This window comes from Chiroxiphia lanceolata, chromosome 1, assembly GCF_009829145.1.
Source record: "Chiroxiphia lanceolata isolate bChiLan1 chromosome 1, bChiLan1.pri, whole genome shotgun sequence".
Lineage (NCBI taxonomy): Eukaryota > Metazoa > Chordata > Aves > Passeriformes > Pipridae > Chiroxiphia > Chiroxiphia lanceolata.
The window spans coordinates 16971031-16985731 of record NC_045637.1 but is presented as its reverse complement, the minus strand read 5'-3'; the positions used below and the strand labels follow the sequence as shown (position 1 = coordinate 16985731).

Below are 14701 nucleotides of genomic sequence, written 5' to 3'. Positions count from 1 at the left end.
AGAATCAACCAAAATACAAGAATTAGATCAAGAAAATAAAAATGCTGAGATCAAACTGAGCTAAATTCTATTTGCAGTAGAATAAATCTTCAGTATCATTCATGTTATTAACTATGTGACTGTAAAGACCAGAAAAGTATATTTTAAAAATAATATAAATTTATAAAAACCTATCTAACATAACCATCTATGCAGTGTATAGAGCAAGGAGAGGCTTAAAATTTTTTTAAGACTACTTCAAATACATATGGCTTTTAGGTTAGTTGGGTTATTTGCTTTAAATTTATAGATAAAGACAGCAAGTTTGTTTCTTTTTATTGTTTATTTTTGGAGGAGAAAGAACACTGGTACACATCTCCTATCCAAATACATCTCTGACAATCCTGAATGTATTTTTGACTATGTGACCTGATGAAACATAAACAGTAGCATCAGAACTGTGTAACACCAAATCAGAGATTACGTCAAAAAACCCTGAAAACCTAAAAATAATTTAGCTATCCACCTTGGGACTTCTGCTCAACACTGTTCATGTTGGGTTTTTTTCCCAGTTTAAGTCACTTTAATACAAATAGAAAATTAGAATGATAGAATCATATGATGGTTTGGGTTGGAAGGGACGTCAAAAATCAGTTCATCGCAACCCTTCCTGCCATGAGCAGGGACACCTTCCACTAAAACAGTTTGCTGAAAGCCTTATCCAACCTGGCCTTAAATACTTCCAGCAATGGGGCATCCACAGCTTCTCTGGGAAACCTATTCAAATACCTCACCACGCTCACAGTAAAGAACTTCTTCCTAATATCCAATCTAAAAATACCCTCCTTCAACATAAAGCCATTCCCCCTTGTCCTGTCACTGCATGCCCTTATAAAAAGTCCCTCTCTCTTGTAGGCCCCCTTCAGGTACTGGAAGGTGCTCCAAGGTCTCTCCGAAGCCTTCACTTCTTCATACTGAACAGCCCCAACTCACTCTCTGTCTGTAAAGAAGGTCTAATGTTTTCTGTAAATAAGAAAAATGGAACTGAATGCTTTATTGAGGGGGGAAGGATATGAACAATCCCAGTAACGAAAAAAGTCCAGGTAAGAAGTTTTGCATGACAGATGTGTGTGTTAATATTCAGTCAATAGTCAAACCAGAGTCACATACATTTTTCAAGTAGCTAATTTATATGTAAAGTGAAATGTATTCAGAATTATTTTGTTGAGGTTTCTGACCAAAATGGTCTCTCATGTAAGATAAGGGAGATTCAAATACTTACAGGCAAAGTTTTAGACACATATAAAAAAAAATATGTTCTTATTTTTTTTAAGAAAAGGTTGTGTAATTATGTATATTTATGCATATTCATAAACATAAATACTACATACAAACACTTGTGAGAGACGACTAATCCAGACAAGTACCATATTTTCATATCCTCTTCAGGATAGATGTTGCACTAAAAAAGGACCTCAGGTAAATAAGTTTCAAGCATACATATCATTAAAAAAAGATAGGTGTATAATTTGACTAACAACCTTGAGTGCAGCAAACTCTCATACACTAGAAAAAAAAAATTTTGAATAAAGAAAAGATTGTTCAGTTGACACAGTTCCGGTTTCATCAAAAAAGTGTATCATGAGGGCTACATTAGACATAAATTTCAGGAAGGAAAATTTTCTTCTACAATACAGAAGCATCGGGGTATAGAGCCATGTGAAGGATATTCATTTAAAACACCGTCAACTTACAAATTCTTGCTTTTATTTTATAAAGGAATTTTCCATCTTGTCATATCTACATTCTGTAAATTTTCAAATCAAGTAAAAACTATATTTAAAATGCTGAGGGCTACAACAGCATTGTTCTATGCTAAATTGGCACTTGGGTTGCATTACTATAAGTAACTCTACAGAGTATTAACCAGGGAAACTTGGGCCTCATCTGACCTTATATATTTATTTCCTTTGGTGTAGCTCAATGTAGTTCAAGAACTGAAACAGCCTTTCCCTTCTCCAGAACTGTTCTCACTTTATATTCATTACCACTCAGCTAGTGGAGACAGAGAACGATATCATAATATCAAAGCCACTATTTCAAGCCACTATTTCAAGCCCTATTTAACTGACATCTGTAAAAATACAATACCATGTGAAGAAAAGGCAGTAGATGGTTTATTTGACTGTGCCTAAACTTTTTTTTTTTGCATATACATCTTTTTGCTTCCTCATAATCTTTGTATTGCTCTGTTTCTCATCTTTGACATTTTTTTAAAATCAACTGCAAAGGATTCTCTTCAACCATATCTGAAACAAAAAAAACAAAAGTAGTCTTAAGCTACTTTTTTTCTTTTTTCTCACAAGGCTGAGAGAGAAAAGTTAATCTTTCCTATAAATTTGACCTCTCAAAATTATTCCCACCACACTGCTATTATTTGCAAAACAGAAATCAATACCTTTTTTTTTACTTTGCATTGGATCCAGATGCTAGGGATACAAGCTGACAATAAAATCAGTGGTAGATTCAGAATTACATGACCTTCACCTTAACTTATCTGAGAAATAAAGAGTAAACTCATTTACTGCTTTCTGAAGTAACAGAAAACATTTGTTTGGAATACTGTGTAGAACTGATTTTAACTTGTGCAGAACCAGTAATTCACTAATTATTTAAAAACTTAAATATGTCATGATGGCAGATTTTACTTGCAGCAACTGCTATTTCTAATGACGGAAACAAGTGCATGATATACTCTGGACTTCCAACATTTGCTGCTCATGTGCAGATATGCCAAATAAATTATGCATGATACTTCCAGTTCATCTTTGGCATACATCTAATTCACTGTATTTCCACTAGAAGTTGATCTACATGCAGAGCACATCCACAGCCTGAATGTGTTGAACTTACTACTCACATAAAGGTCAGTTCTCTTTTTTTTGCGCATGAATGTCGTGTTCGTTATGCATGTGATGCAACTGATAATCCAGAATTTTCAAACTCTAACAGTACAAGTGTTAGAGATCCAGATACCTTAGGGATCACCACCTCAAGGGATTGCACAAATAGGGTGGGAATGGGAGAGAAGAGATAGCAACCTATTTGGTTTTTATGTGATGGCACTTAAGGCTTCAGTAGAGTTATCAAGTTTCTTAAAAAAAAATTACACTCACTTTTTAAAAATTATTTAAACTCACTTTATGGTCTTTTAAAACACCTAGAAGTGTAATATCATAAATAAAAGTGAGTATCAGGCTTGGTTATGTTTTAAACTGGTCTATGAAAGATTCTTCTCAATTATATGAGAGAATAGAAAGCTCTGCTGTATCAACATCACCAGCTTTCACATTTGTTTTGTTGTTTCTTTGTTTCTATCTTGAGATTTCTTTATTAATCCTTGTATTCCTTGTTTTTCATTACCACTGAAACCAAAAGTAAGATACTCATTATTCTCAGGGGTATATAATTACGATGTATGTGTACTTCCATATTAAAATGAACATGGAAAGAATAGAATAAGGTACAGTAGGGTAGGGTAGGGTAGGGTAGACTAGAATAGAATAGTTGGAGGGGCCTATGCTGATCAATAGTTCAACTGCCTGACCACTTCAGGGCTGACCAAAATTTAAGGCGCATTATTCAGGGCGCTGTACAAAGACCTCTTAGCATTTGGACATATGCCTCTTGGCATATCTTTAGACAGTAAAAGTATGCTAAAAAAGCACTCACAAGAAAAAGTGCTAAAATATCTCTCATGACGTTTACATATACTTAAAAAATCTAGAGCCTTAAGAAGTAAAAGATGTAGTTGAAATAAATTATAGAACAAGTCAATAGCACTAACAGTATTGTTAAACTCTCAATTCTCACTGCATGAAACACAAATAGTAAAAAAGACCAAAAATATCAGATTATCCTCCACTACTTTAGTTATGATGAAACCAACAGTACTTAAATGCTTAAACAGAAAAAAAAAAAAAAAAAACAAAAAAAACCAAAAAAAACCCCAAAAAAACCCCAACAAAAAACCCCCCAAACAAAACAAAAAAAAAAAAACAAAAAAAAAAACCAAAAAAACCCACAACAAAAAAAAACCCAACAACCAAAAAAAAAAAAAAAAAAGAGAAAATACCATGTTTACATCATGCTTAATTTCCTTCCTGGACGTCTGAAAAACACAGATCATACTAGAAACTGTGATTGTAGTATCTACAAGAGTTGCTACCAAATTCTCAGCTTCTGAAGCTCCTAGATTTGATTGAATGAAAGTGGTTAGGGTTCTCTTTTTTTCCCCCTACTTCGGAATAGGGGAGAGGATAAATTTTCCTGAGCTTGACCATTTGGTTTCTTTAGAACTAATACCCAAGAGGTGCTCTGTGTTTTTCTTCCAGCTATCCTATCTCATTATATTTTTCATTAGACTATAAAGGTGCATCTTGAAAGCTTCTTGTCCTTCATCTACTCCCTCCTTCCACAAGAAGACTTCATTGTTCCAATAACAAGAACTCTTCTTGCTCATCTCCTTACTATATCTTCATTTAAAAGTATATCTTAGTATATAATATAGTTGTATATATTATATACTAACTTGTCCTTATTTAGGTTCTCCATATACTGGCATTCACTTCTTGAAAATTTATCCTTTCATCCTGTCTTATATTTTATTTTCTAAGTTGAGATGATCAGAAAAATGTAACATCATTATGGTACTTTTATTCATCTAATTCAGTCTGAATTATTCTTGATGAGGACACTATAATCATTTATAGTATTCCTCATGTGATCTCACTACTGCCTTGTAAAATGATACTTATACTTCCCTACCTCTAATATTTCACCAAATGCACCTAGGATTTCTTTTACCTCTCTTAAATAATCAAAACTCGAAGTCATGTCCTCTTCTGTGATTTCCAGCTAATAAGCTTAGAGAAGAAATTCTTCAGACAGCTTTTGACACAAATTAAAATTATTGTTGAGGATGACATAGTAAGTTTGGTACAATAATTCACATGTAGTAGCAGAATTTTGGATACATATTAACCTCTAGTTCTCTCTCCACATCTCATTCATGCATACACTTCAAAAAATATGTTTACAAACCAAAACAATATTGTTATCATCTACTCATTCTGAAAAACCTTATTGCCAGAAAAATCCCATGGAAGGCAAGAGTATTACTCTTTTTCTGTAGTTATTTTGCATCAGTGCTAATAAAACTCCACTATTCTGATCTTACTAGCAATATTCTCAAAAAAACCTACAATTAAAACTATATGTACAGTACATTTTTACAATTTTAAATATCTGCACATATATATAGTAATTTTTAGTAAATTATATTTAATATATTAAATTTTATCTTCTCAAGCATTAATTAATTTGCATAATTTGTGTGTGTAATTCTTAAATTACAATCAAGAGTACAGCAAAAAATGCATTTCTAAAGTAAAATCTAATTTTAATATCTATTAAATAGAGAAATAATTTAAATAGCAATTTATATAAAATTCTTAAGTAGCTCATATATAGTTCCGTAGTAATTGAATATGCAGAGCAAGACAAGTACTTTGTAGACTTTTGGGTACATTTCATTGTCAAAGAGAAAGTTAAATACTTCAACAGTAACCTACAGGAAACTGCAGAAAAACCTGTGGAATATCCCTCCATAATGGAAATTCTTTCAAGTCAAATAACAATGATCTCACATTCACAAAAATTCCTTCAAAATATGTCTTTGTCTTTGCAATAAAGAATATTTTATGGAAGACAATTGCTGGTTATTTATTGAGGGTCATTTGATATGCTTTAATGACTATTATATTATCAAATATTGGTGTTTGCCAAGTAAAAATGGCAAATTTTTCCTCAGTATATGCATACCACTTTAATAGAAGGCACACATATAGTGTTCTGTGAGTATGACACAATAAAAAAGATATTAAAGATTTTCTATAAACAGTGTTAGCAAAATCAATACTTTAAATGTCATGAGGGAACAAAATGCACACAGAAGTAGGTGTGGGTTTTATTCTCCAGTAAGGTCTATACAATTCTGAGTTACCTGTATGTGGATTGTTGTACCTTTTTGTACCCATGGTACTATTTTATCATGTGACAAATAAGCACTATAACATTAATTTAGCAGCATCTTGTCTCTAAATTATTCTTTCTTTTCATAACTTAATGTTTAGCACTTTAAAATGACAAAATAACTTAGAAATATGTGCCTTACCTATATCTTGTATTAAAGAATAGGTCAGAAAAGAGAGGAACACAGAAAAAAGTGGAGAGGACAGTGCAGTCTAATGATTACAAGCAGGAAATAGAAACAACTGCCTGCATATCACATTTAACTGCCAAATTAGTACACTCATACATCTTTAAAATAAACCATATTATTACAGGCCCTCAGATACTCCCTCTTAACTGAAAATAAGCCTGCTCTTTTTAACTGGATCAAAGATGTTCTGAAATGAATGCATATCCATACAACCAGTACAAATCAAATTGTTGATTAATTTATACCAGTCAATAACCAGAAAGTACTTCACATTTGTATTGAAATTAATACAAATTAAATATAAACATCTGATTTATATTTCATATGCAAACCAAATACTGTGTTTGTGTTTTAGTTGTTCTACTTAAATTACATATTTTAAAATTCTGAAGAATTGCAGCTCTACTGTTTCAAAAGATGTTAGTAAATGAAGCTACAAAACTTATACTAGATGACTATCCAGTAAGACAATAGATTCCAATCTAAAGAAGCCTTTACAAAATATCAGTCATATAATGAAATTTCTGCAAATTGCTTTTGCTATAAAAGATGTTTCTCCTCCATATATTTCATATTTGTGTTTATAAATTCTTAACATACAATTGATTAACATGAAAAATTCAAAAAATATAATAAATGATATTCAACAAATACCCTGCAAAATTAAGATGATCCTTCTCTGAACTTCTGTATGTATAAAACCCCACCACATTATTTTTTTTTCTGAATGTCTGCTGATTAAATTAAGACATTCCAGCATTAGTTTTTCTCATCCTCATGTTTCAGATATCGACCTTTACCTTTTAACATAGCAAATAATGCTTGGTTTATACTCCAAATTTTGTTCATTATTGACACTTTAGCATATGGATTAAATAATCTGAGCATAGGAATATACAAAATTCTTAGCTTTACCACTTGAATACTTGCAAATGAATTTCCTAGTGTTCTAAATGTTTCTTTGATCATTGATTTCATATTTGATGGAATGAAAATGTACAGATGTTTTAAAAAGCCAAAATTTTGCTGAAAATTTAGGCAGAAGGGAGAGGAGTACAACTGCATCACCTACTAGTTTAGAACAGCAGCTATTTATAAAGTACATTTTATTATGCTATAGTTAATTATGCCTAAACACATATGCAGAATAGATTAATATCCTAATCTCAATTCTCTAAACTTTCATCACATGTTACTTACACTAGGCTGCATTATGAAATATAATGATATAAGCTATAAAGTGGCATCAAAAGAAAATTCCATATCTTTCCCTTTTGTCTTTTTATAAATCAGATCAATTTAAATTACCAAGACAATATTATTACTAATTTCATTTTTCCATTTGGCTGCCCCATTAGAATGCAAATTTAGGCAGACTTAATCCCTTTCCCATTTGGTTCAACTACATTTCCTGAAAGGATACCTGAACTTTCACTTTTAACTTATACAAAATATTTTTGCATAACTACATGGGCACAAGTAAAATAATATCCAATACCTCTATGAGTAACAACTGCAAGTTCTTTAGTTCTTTCTATCTGCTCAGCATTTCTTGGCCGTCTTCTTGTGCTTTGTAAATTTGCTTGATGAAGAGAGAGTGCTTCCTTGTAACTGGTCGACTCCAGAATTGATTTTCTTATATTCATAGCTTGCACTTGTTGTTCTTCAGAAGGTTGTCTATGGGTGGTCACTGCACTGGATACAGCAACATCAGCAGATGTGCTAGCAACAGTAATGGCACCAGTAGTGGCCGCAATATGCTCCTCTAACTCACCAGTGGAGGCAGTTTTGATGAAAGAAGAACCTGTGGGACACACAGTAGCACTGGATGCTAACTCTTTCTTTTGAATTGTGTTTTCCTGATCAATCTAAAAGATTAAATTTCCTTCTGTTTAACATAGTAAAGACAACTGACATAAAAAGAGGAAGGTCAATATGCTTTATTCAAAAATTTGCAGCAATCAGAACATTGTTTAATGCTAGTGAACATTTTGTAATTATAGTGATATTGCATATTAAGTTTTAAATGTTCTCAAAACTTATACTATAAACTTTTGTACCAGGCATAATGACAGCACGTAATTTTCACCTCTGCAAATGCAGTCCTGAAATCAGCATGGCTAGAGCAAAATATACAGCTATATCATTAAAAGGACCCCCATATGTAGAAAAGTGACAACCATCCTATTGAGGAGTGAAACAGCAGCATTATATAGTAACCTAGGCAGCAGGCAAAGCCACTGTACTCCAACTGCTAATAAGGCTGCCAAATACGTTCATTCTTTTCATCAAAGCTTGACAGGGCTCTAAAAGCCCATTTAGACTTGACACAAGGCCAAGGGTAGATGGATAATAAAAAGTACACATTTAAACAAATCATCTCAGCATAATTATTTATATTTAAGATTGTACAGAGGCTTCATGTGTAATTCTCTTTTTGCTCTCTGATTACTGTAATAGGCTGGATTATTTTACTCAAAAACCTCACTCACAAAATGTTGGACAAGCTAAAAAATTGTCCATGAAAACATTAACTTAGCATTTCTAACTTTTTTGTACTTCAAATATATAACCCATGTAGGATTTTTCAATATTTTATTAGCATTTTCATCCTTCCTCGTTCCCCACATTTGGCTGCAGATGTTTGGAAGCCAAGTCTCTCACCTGTGAGCATTTAGAACATCTAACACAGTAGAAACTCCATCTTGACTGGAACGAATAAATGACTGGGCAATGCACAACAAAATTCACCATAAAAATTTGCATAAATAAACTTGATGTAGCATGAACTGTACTATGTCATACTAGTATCTTTAAAATATGGCTTTTTTATTCCATAATAATGATTAGGAGTTCTTGAACAGTCATTCAAACAATAATGTTCCACTCTTTTTACTTTTGAGTCGTTCTATCATACAGCCTTTGAGACTCGCCCTTAACGTGTAGTGGGTGATGTCAGGATGAAAAGAAGTTTTCCCACTGTTAGAAACACCTATACACTAGAAAATGGGAATAATACTCCCAGAGGAACTAAGCAATATATATCATTTTTCATGCACAAGGCATATCAGATCTCTGATCAGAATCCTCCGATGTTCTGTATAAATAAATGGAACAGATCCTCATGTCGAAAATACTCAGTCTTGCTAATAAAGCCTCTATTGTTTACTGTAGAAATTTTAGGCTAAAAATGTTTTATTTCATTATACTATTAAAAAATACTACCATAATGGAAAACTTTAGCGTTATATAGACAAGTAATAAAGCTGCTTTAGGTACATTATTTTTGCTGTCTTACATTTATTTTCTTAAGATCTGTTGTGTAGTACAGCACTTCTAAATCATACAGTGGTGGTTTCCTCTGCACAACTAAAAAAACCTTAAAAGCACAATGCAAGACTACAGATTTATGTATCAGAGACCAAACCAAAAACTTCTTACTGTCCTATGATGACAGGGGCATAAGTAACTAAAATAGACCTAGACACGTTTTATTCTTTATTTCAGAATAAAAGAAGAAAACTGTCACAACAATGCATAATATCAAAGGACTAGTCTATTTATGATTCAGTATACAATAAATTTTGACAGACTGGTACCAAGCTTAAAACACAGAAAATACAAATGCACGGCCAAGAGATATTTTGTAACAGAAAAATGTTGATTAAAAGAAAGAAAACTTAAATGTATGTTACATAACCACTATTATTAAAGTAAAATCTATGTGGACGCATCTTTATCATGCAAGCAAATGTACAAGAACAAGCAGTCACCTGCTTCCAATACCAAGCTCGAAGCAAAATTAGATTCAGAATCTCAGTCAAATGACCTGTTCTATGCAATTGATTTACAGAGGTACAGCACTTCAAATGAAAACAACTTAAAAGAAAATCCATCTCAAAAGAAAAAAGCAAGAAAAATTAAACTTAACTAAAGTTGCAGAGCTTATACATTGAAAAGTACTACTTTGATACAGAGGCAACTTTCAAGCAGAACACCTAACTTGCTAGGCTTCCACATCCACTTACTCCGCAGAAAAGAACCGATGAAGAAGATCAGTAAAGTCAAACAGCAAACAGTATGATTTAATTTACATGGAGGATTTTTGAGAGAAAATTAATGTATGTTATGTATAAACAATCTTGTAAATATCAGCTACTGTATAGAAGAGATCCATTGATCTTTCTCTAAATATAATTTATAATCTGTAAAAGCATGAACTTTGATGTCTTAATATTTTATGGAAAGTTTTAGACTAATTGAAACACCTATGTTGTATGGGCGTTGTAACATACTCTCCACTTCAGTCATCTGCAGTCACATCCAACATTTCAGTTTGTCAAAGAGATTACTTTAAAAATTATATTTTCCTGTATGATCCAAAATATACTCACATATTATTTTACTTTAATATTCCGGTTAAAAAAAAAAAATAAAGAAAAAAAGAAAATAAAATCTAGCAATAATAAATGGCAGAAGACAGAAGAAAGGAAGACTGAACTCCGCTTTTGGGGAAAAGTTTAAACCAACAATTTGCAGTCAGCTGAAGTCATCTCAGAGGTAGGTCATAGCTTTGAATTCACAATCAGCAACTGAGAAAATTTGAGGCTTGAGGAACTGCCAGGCTGCACCATACAAAGAAGCAATAAGGACAAGGGGGTGAGAAAGAGTAATTGTTGCTCAGGGTATGTGTGCACAAAGAAAGAGAACCTGACCAACCTAGTAGACTGGACAAGCACTTCTCCAAGTAAGTCGCTCCGGAAGGAGAACAGATTAAAATCAGTAAAACTGAGGAGCTTTTATGTATTAAATTAGCCTGCTTACACAAGGAAAGATTTGAAGCAGTAATTACACATAAAAATTTGTAACTATGTAGAAGTGGAAAGAGATCAAGCTGATGATCTACAGAGCAATTCAGTTTAGAAAACTAGTCTGAACAAAACATTACTCAAAAGTGTTGTAACTGCTAAAACTTAGGATAATGCAAACATATGGGAGACCCATAAGTCTTTCTATTTATATATGAGTGGAAGTTCTTGATTACAGGTTCATTTTTAGTAAAGGAAAGAGGCAATAGCCTTTGACATTTGCCTGAAACAAAGTTCCAAAAATAGATTATGAATCTGTGCTAGAAACACACACTTTGCATATGCAATATACTTCAAGTATACACATGGCTTCTGTTGTAAACATGATAGCAAAGGAAATTTACCCCAGATAAACTCATAGTGGAAGTTCTCATTTAAATTAATTTAATGAACTAACTATTAAAATTCCTGGGGGAATAAACTAGGAAGATAATAAATACCTTTGCCCACTCTGCAGAAGCACTCACCAGAAAAAAAATTAAGGCAAAAAATGATATCTAATAGAGGGAAAATGCTTGTTGAAAATTATCTGTTTATTTTCCCTTTTAGAAGACTATAACTTGGGGGGGAAGTTTTCTTATTCCATTTCCCCTCTTCTCCAGGTTGAAAAAGCTCAGCTTCCTCATCCTCTCCTCGCAGGGCAAATATTCCAGCCCCCAATCATCTTGGTGGCCCTCCACTGAACTTGCTTCAGTGAAAAACCCTCTTCCCTGTCATGGGGCCCACAACTTGATGCATTATTCCAGCTATGGTCACAGGAATGTTGAGTAAAGGACAGTAATCCTTCCTTTTAGTCTACTGGCCACAATCTCATTAATGTAACTCAGGATGCTATTGGCCTTTCTTGCTGCCAGGGCACACTGCAGGGCCATGCTCAGTTGCTGTCTGCTGTAACACACAGGGTCTATTAAGCAGTGCTCCTTTCTATCAGACAATCCTGTTGCCAGGTGTTCTTCCTACCCAAGTGCAGGACTTTACACTGGCCCTTGTTGAGTTTTGTAGGATTCCTTTTGGCTCATTCCTCCAGATTGTCTATGTCCCTACGGCAACTCTGTCCTCAACTATACTGACTGTTGGTCCTCAGCTATAATGACGGATATTTTGGTGTCATCTGCAAATCTAATAAGAATGCACTCTGTCCTTCATTCAAGCTCATGGATAAATACATTGAACAGAATTTGAACCAAAACAGACCCCTGTAGTACTACACTTGTTACTGGACTCTAGGTAGAGAGTCTGACCCATTTATGACTATTCTCTAAATTTAATTTTTTTAACTGCAGTGGTGAAAGAACAGATGAAAATAAGTAAATTGTTTATAAGACCAAATAAATGGGATCTAAGGCTACGGTCCAACAGCTATTCTAATTAATTAGAATTAATTTTGCTGATTAATTCCTACCAACCAGGTTGAGTTCAAAATGTGAAAGCGAACAGGGATATTCACTACCTTATTTATTCAGGATGAATTCAAGATCCAGGACTTTATCAGTCCTTGTGACACATATGATCCAGCCACAGACTTCTCAAGCAAAGTTAAAGGTCCTTAATGCAGATGACCCTAAATGGAACTCAGACGATAGTAAAGTGCTAATGAGGTGTCTGACTGTGAAGTCAGCCTGGGACTTTTCCTGTGTATCTTATTAGCAAGTAAGCCAGTCTATCGTTTTGCAATGGGTAATTGAGAAAGAAGTTTAGATTGTCTTCAGCAAAAACTAAAAAGCATATCTCATTAAAGAGAAAAAGAGCTGCTTAAAATTATATATAGAATTTAAAAAATTAGTAATAACTATCTTCATTCTTCTTTCACATGTTCAAGGACTTTTAGTCAAGGCTTATTTAGCTTCCTTATAAACTTCCTATGCTTAACTAACTTTGGAGTGACCAGTGCATCCTATTAAGAAGAGGTTTTTTTTTTCCTATCTTAATTAACTGTTCTCTTTGATATTCTCTGTCACTAAATATCTGAATGCTAGCAAGAAATTTCCAATAAAGTTACAAAGCTAATTAGAAGAATATATTCTGGATCTGTTAAAGGGCTGTTCAAGTTAGTGTAGATATAACAGCTTATTTGACTCTTTTAACATATTTTAAATATGTCATTCCAGCCTTATTATTTTAAAAAATCACTTTTTTTACTCTTCAGAAATTTCTAGTATCTTTACCTATTCTTAAGTTCAAATTACAGTTCTCCTTCTGTTGATTTACAAGAAAGTAATAGAAAAGAAAGGAATCAGATACGTAAACATACATTTGAGAACATAAAATCAGTGTTAACAGCTGACATAAAACATTCTTCTGACTAAATCGATTTTCAGTTCCCAGCTATTTAGAAAAGAAATAAAACTGTGGATTTAAAGAAATACATGACTGAAAAAAAATATGGTTCAAAACCTAGACTTTAGTTCAAAGAGACAATGATCCCTGGATTTATACAAATAGCAAAGACTTCAAAAGCTGTCTAGCCAGACGTTTAATAAAGTACTTTGTGTTCCTTTTGTTTTCGTGTTGTCCACAACTGTGTGAATTGATTCAGAATTTAATTTTTGTTTTCTTTTGGTACCAGAAGTTACTTCTTTGCATTACTGCATTCTTCTCTGACTTTTTTTTTATTCTTCCTTTTCCCCTCTCTCTTTTTATCAACCTCTCTATTGTTATTTCTTTCTTCTTTTGTTATCTATTTTATATCAATTTCAAATATAAATCAATTGCTGCAGTAAGATGTATACCAGAAAAGTCTGAAAGTAACAATTAAGCATCAACCAGAAATTTTCAGTGATGCAGGAGATATGTCATCCTTCAGTACACACAAATGCATGTGTCTATGATCTTCCAAATGCTTCTCTCAGTGAACTTAAGATCACTTTACATTTTTAAGTAGATACTGAAAATATAGTAAATTTATGCATCTTAAAGTTATCAAACTGATTACTTTTGAAAATCTGAAAATCCAGACGAAGTCGACCTGCTAGTTTTTGATAACACAAACATGCCAAACATCTCTAACATGATTTATCTCCTCTCCACTAAACTAAGGACATAAACAGAGAACTACTACTTTTTTTTTCTTTTACATATATCTATCCAAATAATAGATTTTATTGCAGAAATATATGCTTGTTTAATAGAAAAAAAAATATTAAAATGACCAATACAGGCCCACATATGGATACTGTTTCCAGTTGGTTTAACTTACAAAGTACTTTTTGAAAGATCTATTATTTTTAAGATAAAACAAAAACCAAAACCAAATTTTAACACAAATGAATGTTAGTAAATGAGAAATCAGTGATTTGAAATACAAAATAATTATATTCATATAGTTATATTGTGCTTTCTTTTCAAAATACGTGTGCATCAATGATAAATCTGTGTAATCCAATATAACCTACCAAAAAACCCCAAACAACCCAGCTTATAAATTCTTCAACAATACTATAGGAATATATTAAATGAATTATATAATGCTGGTAATGGAAAATATTCATGTCTACTGGCCTTATTACCTGTAGACATCTTAAAAAGGGTGCCTTTATTGTATTTGTTAACTACAAAGCCTTGCCAATATTGT

The 14701-nt window shown here is 32.8% G+C and overlaps 1 protein-coding gene across 1 annotated transcript in view; it reads right to left on the bottom strand.

Moving 5' to 3' along the window:
* The window catches only part of CSMD3 (CUB and Sushi multiple domains 3), a 605915-nt gene that overhangs the window by 349386 nt on the left and 241828 nt on the right, over window positions 1-14701 (bottom strand). The window contains 1 exon segment of the mRNA XM_032696902.1: window positions 7761-8066. Coding sequence (XP_032552793.1) covers window positions 7761-8066 — 306 coding nt within the window.